Below are 20,789 nucleotides of genomic sequence, written 5' to 3' on the forward strand. Positions count from 1 at the left end.
TTTGGACCGGGCAATGGGTCGGAAGTAGGTCGGAGGTGTGGCGGAAGTGGCTGGGGAGTGAAGCGACAGGGAGGGGGTGGTTCCCATTCGACCGCGTAGCCGGATGTTTGCCTGTCCTTGACAGGCGTGGCAGAGGGAGCGGTGCCCCACCACGGTGAGCTGCGGGGCGCGGGGTCTCCCTGGGAGGTGGTGGGGGAGGGAAAGGGACTGGCCTGGTCTTCTGAAGGGATGGGATCCGGATGGGGAGGATCCGACCGGAACCGAGGAAGGGAGCAAGGGTGGAATGGGCCCTGGGAACCTGGCCTTCCTGCTGCGGGGATTCGGCCCGCCTCGAGGGTCTGAAGTGAGAGGACTTTGCTTCCTTGCTGCCTTCTTCCTGGCCTCCTCGCTCGCTGTCATTGAGCAAGCTCGTGGGAAGGGGAAGTCTCCCTGGTCCGATCTGGGGAAGAACTAAGACCAAGATATTTGGGGGAAGTATTCCACCTTTGCCATTTATTAGGCCACACTTTCATATCTATTTCTTAATCTGTGAAATGGGATAATTACACCCAATCCGGGTTTTGTAAACCATGAAGCTCTATGCAAATGTGATTGTAGTTAAAAGTTTTGCTGTTGTATTGTGGGATTTGCATTTTCACAATTCTGGAGCCCCAACTAGGAGGGCGATCCCCAAGCCAGAGAATACGATTTTAAGTTGTTATTTCAGTTGTCCATGGAGGAGATTAAAAGAGAAGCTTTACTTTGACCTTTTGCAGAACTTTGAGAATCTCTTGAATGACAGTCCATTAGAGAAGTATTGAGGGATTGACCTGCACAAAGCGACCACCTTAAGGTAGACGTGGATTAAAATCTTGACCTTGCTGTATGATCCTAAGCAACTTGCTTACTTTTTCTGGTCCTCGGTTTCTCAAACTGTAAAATGGGTTTAGTAATACATACCTCACTGGTGCTGTTGTGAAAAGATAATTTGTATCCAGTTCATGGTGGTTGGTTCCCTTTTCCTCTTAGGATACAAATTGATTTGTTCAGTCATTCAGCAAATGACTGAGCATCAGCTCTGTGCCAGATGTAATTTTGAGGAGGCAGGGTTTCTTAAATGGGAAAGAGGGCCTGTGAACCCCTTAAAATTTCATGCAAGATTTCATGCATGTGCTGATTTTTCTTAGGGAAAAAGTCCATAAATTTCTCCAGAATTTCAGAGAGCTCTAGGACTTCCCAAAGGTTAACATGCCTGCCTAAAGTGATTCTTGAAGATTATTGTAAAGGTAGAGATTTTACCAACTGAGAAGGGAAAAACTAATCTGACAATAAGGATTATTTTGCAGAGTGGAGCAGGACTTGTAAGTGACAGGAGTCTTAGGCAGGTAGGATGCTTCATTTCTACTACTTTATGTTACAATTGCCCTGTACTAGCTTCCCTCCCCCTCCCACTGAGTGGGAGCTGAGCTTCTGGGCTCACAGAGGACAACAGCTGTGGGTTGGAGGGTAGTGAGGGAGGTTAGGCTGGCTGGGAGGTGGAAACAACTGTGATTAGTTGGGATGGAAAAGGAGTTTATGGGGTGGGGGAGGGGTCAGTTCTGGAAGAACTGACAAAATAGAAGAGTTACTGGAAGAGGTGGAGTTCAAGCTCATCTCCCTTTTAGAGAGTGTCCCTCTCCCTCCCTCACACATACTTCAACTCCCAGCTGTTCCTTCTAATCCCGTTGTTCACTTCAGCACAAGTAATTTAGAATGCTGGAGAATTATATTTCTGGGAGGAGCCTTCACTTCTGTAGGTGAGGAAATTTAGGCCTAGATAGGAAAAGGACTTGCTCAGCATCTTTGCGACTCAGTCAGGACTGTAATCCAGTTCTCCATGTATCTCATCCCATGTTTTTTTCACTGCATCAAGCACCCACTCTGTGCAGAAAGACTTCTCTGGAACTGCTGTGGGCAGGGCTGAAGGAGCTCTTGGTGCCTGGGCAGTAACCAAAAAGAAGGGATGGAGAGAAGGCTCAGGCCTGGGGAGGGTTACTGTGAGCTAAATTCTGTCCCTGTTACCTGGCCAGGGGCCCCTTTGGGGGAGCCCTCACAGCTTCCTGGTTGAATATGGGGAGGAGCTTATAGCTGAATCAGGTGTGGATTTCTCAAGACTGAGGGCTGCTTGGAATGGGGAGCTGGGGTGAGGGGTACAGCAGCACTCGCTGGGAGATATGCATTCCCAAACAATAGAGAACGTCTTTCTCTCTGTTTGTGGTAAGGGACTTGTATTTTGGTAGTGAGCAGTGAATAAGGGTAGCAGATAAGGCCAGAGGAGAGGAAGAGGAAGAGAAATAAGTGGGGTTTTTTGGTTTTTTTTCTGGCTGTTTGGCGGCTCAGTTTTGGCTCAGGAGCTTCAAACAGCTTTTGCTGCTGAATCAGTGTGGTTGCCCTGGTAACAGGGTAGTTGTTGCTAGGTTGTTGCTAAGTAAGTAAGTAGGGAGCTGCCGGTTTGCCATCCGGATGGAGTCTTTGCTGTGATGTGCGCAGGCGGTTGTCACATCGCTCAGAGGTGTTCAGGATCTGGAGCTGGGCCCACAGTTCTCCTCTCTTCTCCCTACCCACGCCTGGGTCTTGTCTGTGCTCCTTATCTGCCCTGCTGATTCTGTGACCATATATGTCATTTTTTGAGGCCGCAGGAATGCACTGGACTTAGAGCAGCCTCTTTGGGGTTGGACGAGTGGGTTGAATTGAAACTCCCACCCTCACACACATGGTGAGCTTGTGAAGGGAGAGGGATTGGCTTCCGGTTAGGGCTGAGGGCAGAAGGTGCCTCCTCCAGGCTGCACTCAGCCACATCCATGAGGCCACACCCCAGACCTGGGCAAACCCAGTTGCAGAGTTGGCTCCTCTCCCTCCCCGCATGCAACAGCTGTTGTTCTGTTTTCCACCTCCTGGATCTCTGGACTCTGGGTGTCATGGGCTTCCTCCTTGCCCACCTGTACCCCCCAGTCCTTAAGGTGGTCTGTTGATCTTTCCCACCTTGAAACTAGTGTCAGGAGCTCCCCCCAGAGTAGATTGGGCTTGGGAGCTTCCAGGAGCCTGCAGATTGTCACAGTGACTGGCAGGAAGATTCCATTTCCTGCTCCTCATTCCTGTCCTGGGGCAAACCCAGCTGGGCCCCTTGGCCATGGCCTTTTTTTTTTTAGGTCTTATGGTCTCTGGCTACCTCCTCTTCCCTGGGCCAGGAGTGACGGATGGAGTAGCCAGGGCCACAGCTGACCTTTTTCAGGCAGGGGTTTGGAGCAGCCCTGTGCTCCTTAGATTCTTGCAATATCTCTTCCCCATCACTGCTGGGGCCTGGGAAGCTTCTGTGCTCTATGACCCTGGAGGAGAGGGGCATGGCCCTTGAACCTCTGCAGTTGGGACTGCTCGACGGAACCAGCTGGGTGGTGGGCAGTGCAGGGCCTGGCACCACTCTTCCTTATGCAGCTGGAGGGCCTGAAGGCAGGCACTGAGTTGTGCCATCCTGTGCCCCAGCTGCCTTTTCTGGCAACATGCCAGAAAAGTGTGGCGCCAGGAAAGCCAGGAGGAGCTACATGGAGCTCTTGGCAGGGATGAGGAGTGTTGAGGAACAGGGACAAGGGAGCTTGGAGGAGGAAAGAGTGGGAGCAGGAGGGCTTGCTGTAGAAGTTATGGGTGAAAAGAGTGTGTCACTGACCTGCCAACTCCCTCCTGTCCCCCAGGGTTCTCTTCAGGTTCTGCAGCGTGAAGCTGTGGGGCAGAGGCTCGGCCATGGACCCACTCTCAGAGCTGCAGGACGACCTGACTTTGGATGACGCCAGCCAGGCTCTGAACCAGCTGAAGCTAGCCTCCATTGATGAGAAGAACTGGCCCTCAGACGAAATGCCCGACTTTCCCAAGTCAGGTGGGTATGGCTGGATCTCAGCAGCCATAAGCGCCTGAGAAGGAAAGACCCCCTTCCTGTGGAAGGAAGACCCCAGGAGGACAGGATGTGGGCAAACAGACCAGCCCCAGGGTGGGGCTGGGAGCACAAGCCTTACTGGGGGGAGGGCCAAAGAGCACGAATCTCAGGGAGAACATTGTGCCAGACCCCCAGATGATCCCCTGACTTTGCTGTGTTCCTCAGATGACTCCAAAAGCAGCTCCCCGGAACCTGTCACACACCTGAAGTGGGATGACCCTTACTACGACATTGCCCGGCACCAGATTGTGGAGGTGGCAGGTGAGCACACCCAGCCTTGTACCTTTTCCGTCACAGTCTGCATCCCTGGCTTAAGGAAGCCAGGCCCTCCTGCCTTAGGGGAAGGGGCTGCAGGGGAGGGGCCGCTCTGACCCCTGACCCTGGGGCTATTGAGGCTCCATGTGTCATTCATTAAAAATACAGACTTGATTGTGATGGCCACTTGGTCTGTTCACCTGCAACCACATCCTGACCTGTGACCTCAGCATCTCCACTGGCAGATGGCGTGTGGGAGGCACTGTGAAAGCCCTGGGTTTGATTTCCAGCTCTGCAGTCTGAGCTCATTCCTTTCTCACAGGGTTGCTGAGAGGATGACAATGGTGAACGTATATCAGGACCTAGCCCACAGCCAGAACGTAGTTGGCCCTCAATAAGTGTTCATTCAACTCCCTTCCCTTTGCCCTCAGGTCAGCTTTTCTTCCCCATCAGTTATTGGGGAGCAGGGAGGTGGCAGTCCCTCCGGGGAAACCGTACCTCCAAGGAAGTCTAGAATGGCAGAGCCTCCTTCCAGAAGTTAGGAGGCACATGACTCCTGGAGCATCAGGTTCCCTGCAGATGTGCTACCCTGCTACGAATGAGCGCGGAGCCCCCCTTGGGTCTTGGCCTCAGTGAGCTCCTGCCCTCCTGTTCGTAATGCAGGACCCAGAAGGCTCCAGGAGCAACCGAGGTAGCAGAGATGTTGATGACCTGGTTTCTGCCTATAGGGTCCTAGTGCTAGACGAAGAAATTGGAATTGTAGGATCCTTTGTCTCTTCTTCAGCTGTAAGCAAGGATGGCAGCACGGCCCTGCCCTGAGGCATTGGGGTGGGCAAGGGGAGCCAGGTAGCTTGTGGCCCCTGGAACCCTGAGTGGTGCTGGCTGAGGGGGCCCTGGAGGCATTCGGCCATAGGGAAGCAGCAGGGAGCTCCGTCTCTCCTGAATGCTGGGCTCAGGGAGGGATGGGGCAGTTGAGACGGTTGTTCCTAATGTCAAGGTGTTTCCTTGACATCTGTGTTCCTGACGCCTGCCCTGGTCTGGATTGGAGGACTTGGCTATGGTCTCTGTCACCCCTACAGAAGCAAGGCTGAGAGTTCTTTTTTGGCCTGGTCCTGCCCTGAGTACAGGAGAGTCACCTGAAGGCTCAGAACTTTCCTCACTCCTAGAGATGGACCTGACTGGGGCATGGGGATGTCTGATGTGAAGGAGTCTCTCTGCTGACATCCTCCTGGCTATGTGGCCAAGTCACAAGGCAGAGCAGGGAAGACTGCCCCCATCCCCACCAGGTGACCCCTGCAAGCAGAGCTGCAATATGTTTCTGTCTCTCCAGGGTGCGATGAGCCTGAGGGGGCCCAGCCAGGTAGGTGTGTAGGTGTGTTCCTGGCTCTCTGTGCTTGGCCTCTCTGGGCTGTGGATCAAGAAGGGCTCTTGGTGGAGGCCAGGTGGATCCAGCTTAATTGCAGCCCCACTCCGGGGAGCTGGGAGCTGGGAGCTGGCGGTACTTGGGAGCTGGAAATAGCAGGGGATTTATGGGAGGTTTGACAGGGTGGGGACTGTGTGGGGAGCCCACACATCCAGAGCCCAAAGGGAAAGGAGCTCCAGGGGAGGGGGGGGTCTTGTCCATGGGGGTCGTGGGGCTGGCTGTAAGCGATGGCCGGGCTCGAGTGCTGGCTCAGGGCCCCTCTGGTGGGGTGTCCCCCATGTGTGTGCCTCTCTGACTGCTGAGAAGAGTTTGGATTGGCACTGCCAGAGCAAGAGTTGTTTGATGAGGCTATGGTGACTTCCTGGGAGGCCAGTTTCCTGGCCTTGGAAACCAGAGAAAGAGCCCACGTTGGAAGGGAGGGTGTATTATGTCCCCAACTCCTCTGTAGCCTCTGTTCTCCCTTGCTGGCAGTAGCTGTCATGCTCCACGGTCAAACCTGACTGGTCCACATGGGTTCTTTCCAGTGGCGTGCTGGTAAAGGTTTAATAGTCTGCCCTCCAGAAAGAAAAAAAAGAAAAGGCTATTATTTGTAACATGTGCAATTTCTAACTACAAATAGCAGATTTCTAGCCACCAACGATGATGTCAGCTGGCTTGCACTATTCCTGACAATTTCACATTTTAACCAATGTGCCCCAGCCCCCCACCCCCCATCTCCTTGGTTGGCCTGCTCTCAGGTCACGGGAGTGTGCTGGTCTGGCGGGTCTCAGAACGCCTGCTGGAGGAGCTGCTCTGTTGCTGATTGATACCCAGGTTCCCCTGGGAAGTTCCTGATCCGTATTTTGGGAATGCAGATGTTTCATTCTCTGGTGGCTGGTCTTTTCCTGGTGCTTTCAACAAACGCTGTGCCTCCTTTTTGAGCCCTCTCCCTCAGTGCTCTGGAGCCACCAGTGCTGCCAGCTCCTTCTTTCCCTTCTTTTTCCAGGATAAATCTGTTTGAATCTTCTGAGATGAGGAGGGGACTCCCAGGCCTTTATACACATGCTTCCTGTAGGAGCCATTACCCTGCCTGCTGGCAAATGCCCGAGCCACTCAAGGACTTGGGCAATGGGACTCCACTCCAGGGAGGAGAGGACGGGCTAAGCCCTGGGGTTGCCCATGTCTTGTTCTTTGCTAGTCTGGGAGTCTTGCCATCCAGTCCCTCTCTGAGCCCCCTCCTTTATCCCCCATCCCCATCCTGACTTTACTTGGCATGCATTTATAAAACACCTACTTTGGGAACAAGTCCAGTACTCAGCACTGAGGATTTTTTTTTTTTTAATATTTATTTATGCCTGCGTCAGGTCTTAGTTGAAGCATGCGGGATCTTTCATTGAGGCGCGTGGGCTTCTCTCTAATTGTGGCGCATGGGCTCCAGAGCATGTGGGCTGTGTAGTTTGTGGCATGCAGGCTCTCTAGTTGAGGTGCGTGAGCTCAGTAGTTGTGGCGCGTGGGCTTAGTTGCCCAGTGGCATGTGGGATCTTAGTTCCCCGACCAGGGATCGAACCCGCATCCCCTGCGTTGGAAGGTGGATTCTTAACCACTGGACCACCAGGGAAGTCCCCAGCATTGAGGATTCATTGAGGAACAATGCACATTCCCTCCTTCAAGGAGCATACAGTCCAGGGAAGCAGTTCTTGAAACTGGTCAGGAGTCCTCCTTGAAAATATGAAAGGTGTGGACCTCTTCCCCAGAAAACACGTGCACGTGCTTGTAATATTTTTTATATAACGTCATGACATTGGTGGATGCCCATTGATGGAAACCTGGTTGAGAACCCAAGTTCCTGTTTACAAGTTGCTGGGGCAGCTGAGCGGTGGAACTACAGGCCTCTGGCCTCTCACCTCAGTTGCCTGCTTAACCAGTTACCAGCTCTTTAAATACCAGAGCCTTGTGAGCTCAGACTTTCTGCTCTGCCTAAGTCCTCAAATCTGCCGGCCAATGAGGGCTGCCTTACTGTTGGAGGGCAGTGATGAAGAGAATCTTTTAGAATCCTCCATGCTCCTCCCAGCGTTTTCCGCTATACCCTGGGCGTTCCCTCTGCTTAGAGGGGAGTAGACAGATGATGTCCCTCCGCCCCACAGGCTCATAATAGAAGGCCCAGGGGTTTCTGAAGCTCCAGATTGTCCACAAGGGTGGGCTGGGCAGTCTAACCCTTCATCCCTGCCCACTGCCAGTCTGCTCTTTCTTCTGTCAAAGCCTATGGGAAGTGAATCAGAGCAGGCCGCAGAGCCACCCCCAACTGGCCTGGAAGGAACCCAGCGCCTCAGGATCTGGTCCAGGGTGTGGAGGGGAACAGGTGACACCTGGTCTTTCAAAATAGACCTGCTGCTGGATGGAGCTGCACCGTCTCCTCCTCAGACATACCTGCAGAGGGTTCTCTGCTTGTTAAGTCTGGAGAAATTCTGCCCCAGGCTTTGGGAAACTGTCCAAAGCAGTCTCATATCCCAGATAACACGGTGAGCAAACTCAGAAATAGAACCGTGCATACCGTGTAATGCCGACCTGTGACAGGCTACCAGTGTTTATTGAATACCTGCCACGTTGCTGGGCTCTGGACCATCTGGACATTTAAAGATGGACAAGACAGTGCCTGTCTTTGAGCTGCTCACAGCCACTAGAGGAGACAGACACATAAATAGTTATACAGGAGAGTCAGTGTTGTGACAGAGACGGGTGATGGTTCGTGCTGGGAGCTATGAAACGGGACAGCTAACCTGCCTGCAGGGAGGAGGAGGAGGGGACACAGGCTTCTGGGAGATTATGCCTGGGATGAGTCTTAAGGATTCAAAGGAGTTAGCCTAGAGGAGGGGAGCAGAATTGCCTAGAGGAAGTCTGTCTGGCATGAGAGACAGAGGCTAAAGCCACCTGCTGCGGACTGGGCCGAAGGTGTGCATGGTGTGAGCCTGCAGAGGGGGTTGGCGGGGCCAAGCCTCAAAGTCCTGTGAGCCTTTCTAAGGGGCTTTTATACAGCTTGGGGTGGGGTTCAGGAAGAAAGGAGTCAAGGCACGAGAGTCAAGGGCGGGTAGATGTTTCTAATTCTCCAAGGCTAGAAGCTGGGGCAGTTTAGAAAGGAGAACGGAGCCTCTCTCTGGGCTTGGTGGGCCAGGCCTCAGACCCTGACCCAGGAAATTCTTGGAGGGTCCTGGCTAGGACCTTTGGCTAGGGCCAGCAGAGACTAGGCAGTGTTCTGGGTGGAGATGGAATCACTGGAGGGGTTGATCCAGAGGCTGGACACAGTGGGAGACTGCTGGGAGTGAGGCAATAGCTCAGGCCAGAGCACCAGGCTGGGCCACCAGCAGGGACTGGGGCCATGCTGCCCACATTCCAGAAGCCTTCCTCAGCCCCTCCAATGAGTCTTGCCCCAGCCCTTGAGAAAAGGGTCAGAGCCTTGGCAACCACTTTGGAAAAGCGCTGAGTCCTGGGTTAAGTCACTCACTGACCAAGAAGGATCATCAGGATCATGGTTTATTTAACATGGAGAAGACACTCAGCAAGTTGTTGGGGAATCCCTGAATCCTCAGAGGTGGAAGGAGGACAGACTGTGTGGGCTGTGTAAGTGGTCTTTTTATTTGCCTCTGAAGCAGTGGGGATTAGGCAAGAATGACTCTGGAGAGGTGTGAGGATAAAGATAAAGGGAAGGGCCCTGGGACATGGGGGAGTGGGGACCAGGCCTTGTCCCCATCGAGCTGTGCTTAGAGTCCCTGGTTCACACTGACCCTGGAAGAGCATCTCACCTTGGGAGACTGTGGCATATGTCTCAGGAGCTCCCCAGCTTCATGACAAAGCCAGATGGTCAGACCATGAAATAGTGACTAGTTTTGGACAGACATCCCTCAGTGGTTACACTCAAATGAGCACCTTCCCAAAGTGTTACAAACTCCTCTCTACTCCATGTTTTTTAGAATATCCTTAATGAGAAAGGAATGATTTTTAGAAATGTCCAGAGGTCAGTCAACTGTGGCAAATAATTCTGGCAGTAAAATCAGAAAGTGTTGTTAGTAGTCAAAAACAAGACATGACTGTTAAGTAATCAGACTGATTTCCTCATTGGCCTCAGGCTTTCTGAGAAGGTAGCTTCAAGAAGTTTTTCAAATACAGGCTGCTCAGAAGAGATGCTTCTGGAATAGGTATGGAGTTTTAAGATGATGTACGGCAAGATAACAGTTGCTTTGGCGGGTGTGACTTTTTTTGTTTTCTTAGTTATGGTGAAATTTATATAACATAAAATTAACCATTTTAGGGGCTTCCCTGGTGGCGCAGTGGTTAAGAGTCCGCCTGCCAATGCAGGGGACACGGGTTCAAGCCCTGGCCTGAGAAGATCCCACATGCCACGGAGCAACTAAGCCCGTGTGCCACAACTACTGAGCCTGTGCTCTAGAGTCCGCGAGCCACAACTACTGAGCCTGCGTGCCGCAACTACTGAAGCCCGCGCGCCTAGAGCCCATGCTCCGCAACAAGAGAAAGCACCACAATAAGAAGCCTGCGCACCACAACGAAGAGTAGCCCCCGCTCACCGCAACCAGAGAAAGCCCGTGCACAGCAACAAAGACCCAACACAGCCAAAAAAAAAAAAAAAAAATTAACCATTTTAAAGTGTATACTTTGGTGGTAGTTAGTACATTCACAATGTTGAACAACCACCACCTCTATCTAGTTCCATCATTTCATCCATTTCATCCATAGTTTCACCCATACCAACCCCCATAACCATAAGCATCAATCCCTATTCTCCCTTCCTCCCAGCACCTATAACCACTAATTTGCTTTCTGTTGTTACAGATTTACCTATATAGCTCATATAAATGGAACCAAACAATATGTAGCCTTTTATGTCCAGCTTCTTTTACTTAGCATCATGTTTTCAAGGTTCATTCACAATGTAGCGTGTATCAGTACTCCATTCCTTTTTATAGCCAATAGTCCATTGCATGGATACACCACATTTTCTTCATCTACCCATCCATTGATGGACATTTGGCTTGTTTGCGCCAGGCATGACTTTTTAAGAAGTCATGTTATTTTTTTGTGCCCCAGCTCTGTAGCCCTGAGACCACCTGTCCCTCTTTCTTCAGTGACACACCCTTGAGTGCAGGCACCTGCCCAGAGGTCTGTCCGCATGGGCCACTCTGGCCCCAACGCTAAATGGTACAGTCTCCAGGCCTGGCCCCTTTCAGATCCTCACCTGACTTCTCTTGGCTTATTGTTCACCCACTGTGCTCCACCTTTCTCCACACCTAGGAGATGACAAGTATGGGCGGAAGATCATTGTGTTTAGTGCCTGCCGAATGCCCCCGAGCCACCAGCTGGACCATAGCAAGCTCCTGGGGTGAGTACCCATGGGGAAGTGATGGAACCCGTGCTCAGATCCCCACTACGGCCTGGAGCCATTTTCCTTACTGTCCCTTCCTGCCCCGGGGGTACCAAGCCACCTCCCTCAAGGCCTCCCCTCTTCTCCTGAGGGATATTGGGAGCACTGAGCTAGGTGTCAGATCTGGTTTCTAGTCCTGGAAACCATCTGTGTGACCTTGGAAAGTGTGTTCATCTCTTTAAGCCTCTTTTTCTTCACTCTTCTTGGGGAATAATAATACAGCCCTTGTTCCTCATAGGAGTGAGATACTGCATTTGAAAATGCTTTGGAAAGTAAAATACCGTCCAAATGTGAGGACTGACTATGATAACGATATGGTGCACTTCTGAGGCAGTTGCAGTTGTTCATCATTTACATGAATAATTAGTGTTATTTTGTGCCAAATCTGGTGCCAACAACTTCTCTACTTATCCAGGTTCTAATAGCTAAATACAGGTAATAGCTGTTTGGTCTAGAAATCTGATGCAAGTCCAAAGGCTGATTGAAAGCAGGAGTTTGACAGACTGTTCTGATAAGTGTTCATCGTTGAGCCACCACTAGGCCAGTGCTGGGCCCACAGCAGGTGCGGGATCCCTGGAGGCAGAGCCATAACTGACTTCCTCCTGAGGCTCCTCATTGTGTGTACAGTTTCCATCTTGCACTCCTTTCCTGACACTTTAAAGCACTTCCTGCAATTGCAAATGTCTGCCCCGCCCTTACCAGCTCTTTGGGATCCTGAATGGTTGTGTGTGTGGAGGGGCTGGTGTTGGGGTGGGGACAGTCCGGGGCTACAGCAACAGAAGGGGAGGGCCTGACTGTAGAGCCCGTGCAGTCCTGTGAGCCAGGGCCAGGCCCGAGTCTCTCCAGCTTTGTGTGAATGCTTTCTCTCTGGTCTCCTGAGCCCTCCTCCCACTGCTCCTCCACTGTGCAGGCAGGCAGAGCCTTCTCCAGGCCCGCCATGTGGCCCAGCCAGGAACAGGCCAAGAAGCCCAGCCTGAGGGTGGCTGAGTCACCTGTCCCCCTTTCTGGGTTTATTGTCACAGCATCTGACAAGGCAGGTGACAGACTCCTGGCCAGATTATGGGTTAAGTGGGAGGAGGTCAGAGGAGGTGGATGGGAAAGCACCCAGCTTTCAGGAGAGAGCGTGCTGAGCGAGGCTGCCTCCACTCTGGGGCTTCGTCTGCCTTCGGGAAGCCCTCTGTCACCCATCCTGTCCATCCTCCACTCCTTGCCAGTGGGATCTCCCCGCCACCACCTGGCCGGGCAGGGAGGTGCTTTCATCATGCATCAGTCCTGTCATCTTATTTTCAGTCAGATTATCTCAGACTTGGCTTTTCCCAGCTGTCCAGCCAGATCTGGGGGGTTGAAATAGAAAGTGCCTGAAGCTTGGATGCAGAAGACCAGTTAAACTTCAACTCTGCCTCTTACTAGCTGTGTGGTTGGGGTCAGGTCTCTCCTGAGCCCTGTGAAATGCCACTGTATTCATTTGTAAAGTATCACAGATTTCAAGAATGTAGAACAATGTAGATAGCTATTAAGAAAAAATACAGACAGCAATAAATAAAGTCTCCCATAAACCCACCACCCAGAGAGAAAACCACTGTTAACATTTTAGTGTATTCACTTCCCATTTTTTTCTATAACATATACAGAACTCTATAGTCAGTTTTGTATCTTACATAATGTTTTTATATTCTGAGCATTAAACATTCTTCAAGGATATCCTTTCAAAAATTTTTGACATATGTGTATCCAGAAAAGTGAACACATTATGTATACTACTTGATGAATTTTCAGAAACGAAGTACACCCATGTCATCCACACCTACAAACTTCCCTTTGCTCTTCCAGGCAGTACCCCAAAGGGTAACCACTGTTCTCACGTCCAACTTCACAGATTGGTTCTGTCTGCAGAAACATCCTGTGAGGTGTTCTATTTATAGATCTCCTGTGATTTATTTAACCAACATTCTGTTCTTGGACACTTACTTTGCTGCTCATTTTTTCCCCCCGTTATAAAACAGGCTATAATGAACAGCCTTTTACAAAAACATTTCTGTTCATCTTTGATTAGTTCCTTGGGATAAATTCCTGGACATATTTTTATCAGGTCAGAGTATGAACATTTTATAGCTTCCGATAAACATCACTTTATTGACCTCCAAAAGGTCATAACATTCATCAAAGGATGAGTGTATTTTCACTACAACTTTTGCTATTTTATTTATTTATTTTTATTTATTTTTTGCGTGGCATGTGGGATCTTAGTTCCCCAACCAGGGATCAAACTCATGCCCCCTGCAGTGGAAGCACAGAGTCTTAACTGCTGGACCACCAGGGAAGTCCCTAACTTTTGCTATTTTATAGTTGCAAAATGCCATTCTTTTATGTGACAGCTCTTTTCAAACTGCAAAGTGCTCAATGTGTGTAAGGGGTAAATTAACTGTATAGTGATAATGATGGGAATCAAGATAATAAATCCAGCATAAGACACCTCACATGTCCGCCAGTGCTGGCACCCATGGACCAATGTTTAGGTTAGCCTCTCTGGGATAGGTCAGGTTGTGTCTGGGCACTTAGTCACATCCTTGGGCACTTCCCAAGGCTCCTTCCCCGGCTTCCCTGGTGGCTCAGTGGTTAAGAATCCACCTGCCAGTGCAGGGGGCACGGGTTGGAGCCCTGGTCCAGGAAGATCCCACATGCCGTGGAGCAACTAAGCCTGTGCGCCACAACTACTGAGCCTGCCCTGTAGAGCCCGCGAGCCACAACTACTGAGCCCATGTGCCACAACTGCTGAAGCCCATGAGCCACAACTACTGAAGCCTGCGCGCCTAGAGCCCATGCTCCGCAACAAGAAAAGCCCCCGTAATGAGAAGCCCACGCACCACAGTGAAGAGTAGCCCCCACTCACCGCAACTAGAGAAAGCCAGCGCACAAAAATGAAGACCCAACACAGCCAAAAATAAATTAACTAATTAAATAAATTTAAACAAAAGCCGTCAGATTTCTAATTAATAACTGTAAGCTTTCCAAATCATTAAAAAAATATAAAAAGGCTCCTCCCCTCCTTTCCCTCCTCCCCTCCTTTCCCTCCTCCCCTTGGAAGCCCTTAGCATTCCTGCATGCCCAGCCTCCCAGCCTGGAGTGGTGTTCCTGCTGGGGCCTGGGAGCTGTTGGCCAACCAGAAAGAGGGTTTTCCACTGGGCTCCTCTCCCTTTCTGGAATTCACGTTCACTCAATTCATACTTCTCCACCTCAGGTGGGCCCAACACCCTTATGTGTGTTTGTGTTGGGTGGTAGGTATTGTGTTGTGAGCATAGGGAACTTGAGGTGTGGGTCTTTGGTCCACAGAACGTCCAGTGACTGGAGCAGGGGAGGGGACCCTCTGACCACCCTGATCCCCTTTCGTGGGCACAGTGTTCTACAGACAGCGCTGGGAGTGTAAAAGGCAGAGCTGTCCCATGATCAACAAGGCGAAACTTGGATTAGTTCACCTCCAGTCTCCACCACAAGCTGTGTGACCTCAGAGAAGCACTTGACCTCTCTCAGCCTCACTGCCCTCGCTCGAAAGAAGGGGATAGTATTGGCCTCCATTATAATGAGGAAGGCACGAGATATTGCATACAAAGTGCTTGGTAGACACTAAGCTTAATACTGGTAAATGGTGACTGTCATCATTACTGTTGACTCAGGGCAATCCTGTGAGTGAAATGTTATTCCCATTTTTACTGCAGGTATGTGAGATGGCTCCAGTTAGAGTCCTGGTCTCCTGACTCCTAGTCAGTGCTCAAACCTGAGAGCTGCTGCTGTTCTTATTATTCCTCCACGCAGCCCAGCCACTACCTCGTTCCTCCTCCACCCCAACATGGTGACTGATGCAGCCAGAAGAGACAGGGCAGGAGAGGGGATTCCTGGGGCACTGGTTCTGTCTTAATGGGGCCCCACTTGCATACAGGCCAGGCCTGAGGGGGGCTCATCTCTTACAGATACCTGAAGCACACCCTGGACCAGTACGTGGAGAGTGACTACACGCTGCTCTACCTGCACCATGGCCTGACCAGCGACAACAAGCCCTCCCTCAGCTGGCTCCGGGACGCCTACCGGGAGTTTGACCGCAAGTGGGTTAGGGCCTCGGAGGAGCTCCAGGGCCCAGGGGCCAGCAGCTCTGCCGGGTTCTGGGCTGCCCTCTGCTTGGGCAGGAACGTATTCCATGCCAGGGGAGGCGGGTCCCCCCTACCTGGGTAAACTAAACACAAAGAGTCTCAAGTTGGAATGGCCTGGGCTTAAATCCCAGTTTCTCTACTTACTCGCTCTGTGACCTTTCATCTTACTTAACCTCTCTGAGCCCGTTTCCTAATCTGTAAAATAGGGCAACAATGGCACTTACCTCGAAGGCTTACTATGAGTCATCAAATCAGTAACTGTACATTAAGAGCTTAGCTCTGTGCCTCTCCTACCATGCCCACTCCTGAGTTCCCCGTTCTGCCTCTGCAGGTACAAGAAGAATATCAAGGCTCTGTACATCGTGCACCCCACCATGTTCATCAAGACCCTGCTCATCCTCTTCAAGCCCATCATTAGGTGAGTGGGCCCAGGGCGGGGCACTCGTCTCTCGTGCTTCCCCTTGAACTGTGAAGCAGATACCTGAGGAAGCCAAGCATCCTGGGGACTGACCACTTTGGGGCTAGGACTCAGTCTGATCTGGTTGGGCTGCTGAGGAGAAAGTGGAGGCCTGCTGAAGCGGGCCTACTCTGGACCCACACCCTTTCTTCCATCGGCAGCTTCAAGTTTGGGCAGAAGATCTTCTATGTGAATTACCTGAGTGAGCTGAGCGAGCATGTGAAGCTGGAGCAACTGGGGATCCCTCGCCAAGTGCTCAAGTGAGACTGCGGTGGGGGCTGTGTGTGCCCACCGGGCACACTGTCCACATATATCATGTTTGTGGGGGTAGGATGTGCCGGCCAAGGGGAGAAGCAGCCTTGACAGCACCAGGATACACAGGGGAAGCAGATGTGATGAGTAAGGGGCAGCACATGGGGTCAGACAGAGCGAGTCCAGATCCCGTATCTGTCACTGAAAAGCTCTGTAACTGAACCTCTTTAAAGTCTTCACTTCTGTGTAAAGCTGGGTTGGTGGGAGGACTGAATGAGGTTATCCATGTAAGATAGCACAGTAAGTGCCTGACAAACAAGAGTTGCCATAGTGACTGCAGAACCAGGTAGGGGCCCTGACCCTCCCCGCTGCTTCCCCAGGTATGATGACTTCCTCAAATCCACCCAGAAGAGCCCTGCGACAGCCCCCAAGCCCATGCCACCACGGCCCCCTCTGCCCAACCAGCAGTTCGGGGTCTCCTTGCAGCAGTGAGTATGCGAAAGGTGGGTGGGGCTGGAACCTGGGGACCAGGAGGACTGCAAACCCGTCACTGCGTTGTGCCCACAGCCTCCGGGAGAAGAACCCAGAGCAGGAGCCCATTCCACTCGTGCTGCGGGAGACCGTTGCCTACCTACAGGCCCACGGTGAGTGCCAGGGAGCCCTCTCCCCTCGGGAAGCCGCTGGGCAGGGCTGGGCAAGGTCCCACGTGCGCCAGCACCCACACTGACCCTGACCAGGACCCCAAGACACAGAATGGGTGGGGAGTCCGCACGTTGCCCCAGAGCTCTGAGACTCACCAGGCCCCACTGTTTCCCAGCTCTCACCACTGAGGGGATTTTCCGGAGGTCGGCCAACACCCAAGTTGTACGGGAAGTGCAACAGAAGTACAACATGGGTGAGTGGCCCCAGGGATGTGTCAAAGCCCAGAGGGCCAGTACAGATCCTGCGTGCGCACACGTGTGTGTGTGTGTGTGTGTGTGTGTGTGTGTGTGTGAGTGTGAGTTTTCTGTGGCATTTGGTATAATTACATGTGTCTCACTCCTGCCTGGTTGTCCCAGGCCTACTTTCTCATAGGTCAGGCTTCTGGAGCCTGGGTTCAGGGTCATTCAGAGGCGAGGAATAACTGTGGTGTGTGCTCGGGGGCCCCACTCCCCAGATGGCCTGACCCTGTGCCCCCTGTCCCAGTGGGAGGAGGAGGCTTGTGGCCAAGGGTGAAGTCAGGCTGTGGGGCCTGCTTGGCCTCCGGATTGGCTGCTGGTCTCCAGGCTCAGCCCAGCTCCTCCCCTCCTCACCCCCAGGGCTGCCTGTGGACTTCGACCAGTACAATGAGTTGCACCTGCCAGCGGTCATTCTCAAGACCTTCCTCCGGGAGCTTCCTGAGCCCCTGCTCACCTTTGACCTCTACTCCCACGTTGTGGGCTTCCTCAGTGAGTGCCCCTCTCCCCCTTCTCCAGCTTCTGCAGGGTGGGGTTGCAGCTGGACTCAGAGCAGGCGGGTTTGGCCTGTCCTTCAAGGAAAGTCTGGTTGGGTCTTCCCCCTAGCCTCATGACAGGGCTTCCCGAACCAGTCCAGCCATGGGCCCCTGTGACCTGGGCCCCCCTTCCTCATAGACATTGATGAGAGCCAGAGAGTGGAGGCCACGCTGCAGGCCTTCCAGATGCTGCCCGAGGAGAACTACCTGGTGCTGCGTTTCCTCACTGCCTTCCTGGTGCAGGTGAGACCTCGGCCTGGGCCTCTACCGCTTACCTGGAGGAGAGAGGGAGGAGGAGTTGCCGTGGCTGCTGCTCCTGGGCGTGGTTGCCAGGCGTGGGAGGCAGCGTCTGTGGCTTCCTGCTGCAGCCCCCTGATTCCTTCCACAGATTTCTGCCCTCTGTGACCAGAACAAGATGACCAACACTAACCTGGCTGTTGTCTTCGGCCCTAACCTGCTGTGGGCCAAGGATGCTGCCATCACCCTCAAGGCCATTAATCCCATCAATACCTTCACCAAGTTCCTCCTGGATCATCAAGGGGAGCTGTTTCAGCCCTGACTCCAAGGGGCTCTGAGCCCAGCCCCTGCCCCACCCGCCCCCTTCTCTGATAGCCCCGGTTTGGACTCTTCCTCTTGGCTTCAGCCTTACGGGAGCCCAGGGCTCCTGCCCAGAAAGGGGCTGTGAGCCCCCTGGAGACAGAAGCTGGAGCCAGCCAACTGGACAGCTCCTCCTCCCCTCCTGTCCAGCCCACCTCACCGGCGCCAGAGGCCTCGCTGTAACCACAAGACGTTTTTCTTCGCCTTATACTTCTCACTGCCTCTTTGGATCCCTGGCTCCTGCCGGGCTCTGCAGAGCTGGCCTTGCTCTTCAGGCAGGAGGACTGGCCCCAGCAACCGCTTGCTTACCTGCTTTCTCCTGCCTCTTCCCCTGGCAACTGGAGATCCCAAAATCACTGCCGGCTGGGCTGGTAGCTGGGGCTGGTCCTCCCCTTCCCGACTGCTGGGGAATGAAAGGCTGAGCTGGCCTGGGCTGGCCCTGCTGTGACTCCTCCCTGTCTGGGTGAAGGCCTGGTTGCAAGCACCCTGTTCCTGTCCTCCCCTCTGGTGGCTCAGCCTCTGGTATTTACACAGTTAACGAATGACAGCCTGGAGTCCTATGTCTGCCTTCTCTTCCACACATCCTGGGTCAGCCTTTCCCAAGTGGTACTGCCCCCAGGGTGTCTTAGCACCCTGGTTCTGCCAGGACTGGCAGCTTGGATGATAGGGCTGAGTCCCAGCATCCATTCAAAATAGACACCCCACTCTCACCCCTGAGAGCCTCCTAGTGTCTGGTCAGACCACTGACAACCAGTCCCCACCCACTCCACCCCCCATGCCTTGCCTCCCCTCCCTTCCTACTTGGACAGATCCTTAGGCATGTCTGTTGTGGAGTCACACCGGTCCCTGCTCTGGCCAGGGGTGATTCAGTGCCTCAAGATCTGGGGTGGCTCCTTCCTCCAGTTTCGGACTCCTGGAGGGGCTGGGTAGGGATTTTGCTAATTAGATTGGCCCCTGCCAGGTGAGTTCTAGCAACCTCCCCTTGGACCCTGATGAAGATGGATATCCCTCTTTCCAGCTGTCCCTTCCTGGTGAACCACCTTCCTGCAGCCCTGGCCAGAGCCTGTACTGTGGCGGTCCTCATTGACCAGTCCTGCCCCATCTGCGAGCCGGGTGTGGCCTGGGCCTGACCTCACTGGGCTCTTTTCCCAGGACACTAGCATGTCAGGAGTCCCAAGGCCTGGTGTGGCTGCTATCAGTCCCTGTGTCTCCAGGCCAGGCCCAGGCTTCTGATTTCTGTCTGCCTTCCTTTGTATCAGGTGTTGCTCAGAGCCCCATTTACTGGGGAGCCTCGTGGGTCTATTTGGTCTCTCCCCTATCCACCCCCAACTGGTCTTTACCTGGGGGTGGGGGGACTTGTACAGTGAATCAAGTATTCACATTCACAATGACTTCCTTGGCATCAATCATGTATTTCACCTTTGCACTTTTTATACTTCAATAAAAATGGAGATGGAAAACTGCCCATCTGGCTGATAAGGAAGTGGGCATGGAGGCTCATAACTGGGTGGGAGGTGTGGTATGGCTGCGGAAGAAGAGCAGATAGGGCTTCGGGAAGTCCCCTCCCCAGTCAATCTGACCCCTTCCTCATCCTGCTCACTTGTGAGCCGGTATGAAGCCAGCTTTCTGACCATATTCCAGGCTTAGAAGTGTGAACAGTCCCCTTCCTTTTTGCACCTATACATTCCACCTGGCCACCAAGTGCTATATCCTAAAACCAGGACCTCTCTCCCCGAAACAGAGCAGACTGTGGTGGACCACAGCACAAGCTTTAGAGTGAGACCAGGGTTCGAATCCTAGTTCCATCACTCACAACCAGCTCTAACTGGTAATTGTCATGTAACTGGTCCCATGTCCGAGACTGTTACTTCATTTCTCTGAAGATCAGACACACAGTCGTCCCTATGTGTGGGGGACTGGTTCCAGCCACCCGACCCCGTCACCAAAATCCAAGGATGCTCAAGTCCCTTCTATCAAGTGGTGTAGTATTTGCAATATAACCTACACACATCCTCTCTTTACATCATTTCTAGATTACTTATAATACCTAATACAATGTAAATGCCTTGTAAATAGTTGCCAGCATGCAGCAAATTCAAGTTTTGCTTTTTGGAACTTCCTGGAATTTTTTTTTTCCAAATATTTTTCTATCCAAGGTTGGGGGAACTCTCGGGTGTGGAGCCCACAGATGCGAGGGCCGACCGTAACATATACACTACATAACAGAATGAGTGCCCAGTGGGAACCAGAATGATGGTCATTTCACAGAGGAATGAAGTGATAGTCCCAACCTTGTACAGCAGCCAGGGTTGGAACCCTCATCTCCCAGCCATTCCGGTCCTCCCCACCCCGCCCCTCAGCCTGAGAGCCTTGGCTGTTTCCACCTGCCACCTAGTCACGTGGAGGCTATGAAAGATCCAGCTTTCCTCTTTCGAGCAGTTTTGCTTTGCTTTAAAGGTTAATGTGGTAAATTTTACGTTACATGTATTATCACTACAATTGAAAAACTAAAATGGTTTGTCACAGGGAGGGCAGGCCAGAATTCCACTTGGCACACTGGTCAAGTTCCAGCTGTCTGCTGCTTGCCTGCTGACTGCAATCAGGAGGCTATGATGGCCTCAGGCAGGCCTGTTCTTTTTTTCTCCTCATTGCTTGTTGGGGCTGGGGAAGCCGGGCCAAAGCTGCAGGATCGAGACAATGGTTATAAACACGGGCACTGAGCTCCAGGAAGCCAGTCCGCCTGCACAACTGTGACCTTCGTCCAGGTAGCTCGAACAGAGGCACTGGCAGCCTGTCTCCCTGGCTCTGCTCAGCTCTAAGCTGGGTGACTATTTAGAAC

The 20,789-nt window shown here is 52.5% G+C and overlaps 1 protein-coding gene across 1 annotated transcript; it reads left to right on the top strand.

The window, feature by feature from the left end:
- Nucleotides 1-46: 46 nt before the first annotated feature.
- ARHGAP1 (Rho GTPase activating protein 1) lies at nucleotides 47-19,413 on the top strand. Its single transcript, XM_089914156.1, is given in 15 exon segments — nucleotides 47-154; nucleotides 3,705-3,886; nucleotides 4,109-4,204; nucleotides 5,529-5,558; nucleotides 10,902-10,989; nucleotides 14,997-15,128; nucleotides 15,505-15,591; nucleotides 15,792-15,890; nucleotides 16,263-16,370; nucleotides 16,450-16,526; nucleotides 16,700-16,777; nucleotides 17,181-17,309; nucleotides 17,493-17,596; nucleotides 17,742-17,902; nucleotides 17,904-19,413. Coding segments are annotated over 14 exon segments (1,347 nt in total). The 5' UTR covers nucleotides 47-154; nucleotides 3,705-3,753; the 3' UTR covers nucleotides 17,929-19,413.
- The last annotated feature ends 1,376 nt before the right edge of the window (nucleotides 19,414-20,789 follow it).

Source organism: Delphinapterus leucas, chromosome 7 (genome assembly GCF_059928025.1).
Source record: "Delphinapterus leucas isolate spDelLeu-1000000601 "Yukka" chromosome 7, BTC_Dleu_Yukka2, whole genome shotgun sequence".
Lineage (NCBI taxonomy): Eukaryota > Metazoa > Chordata > Mammalia > Artiodactyla > Monodontidae > Delphinapterus > Delphinapterus leucas.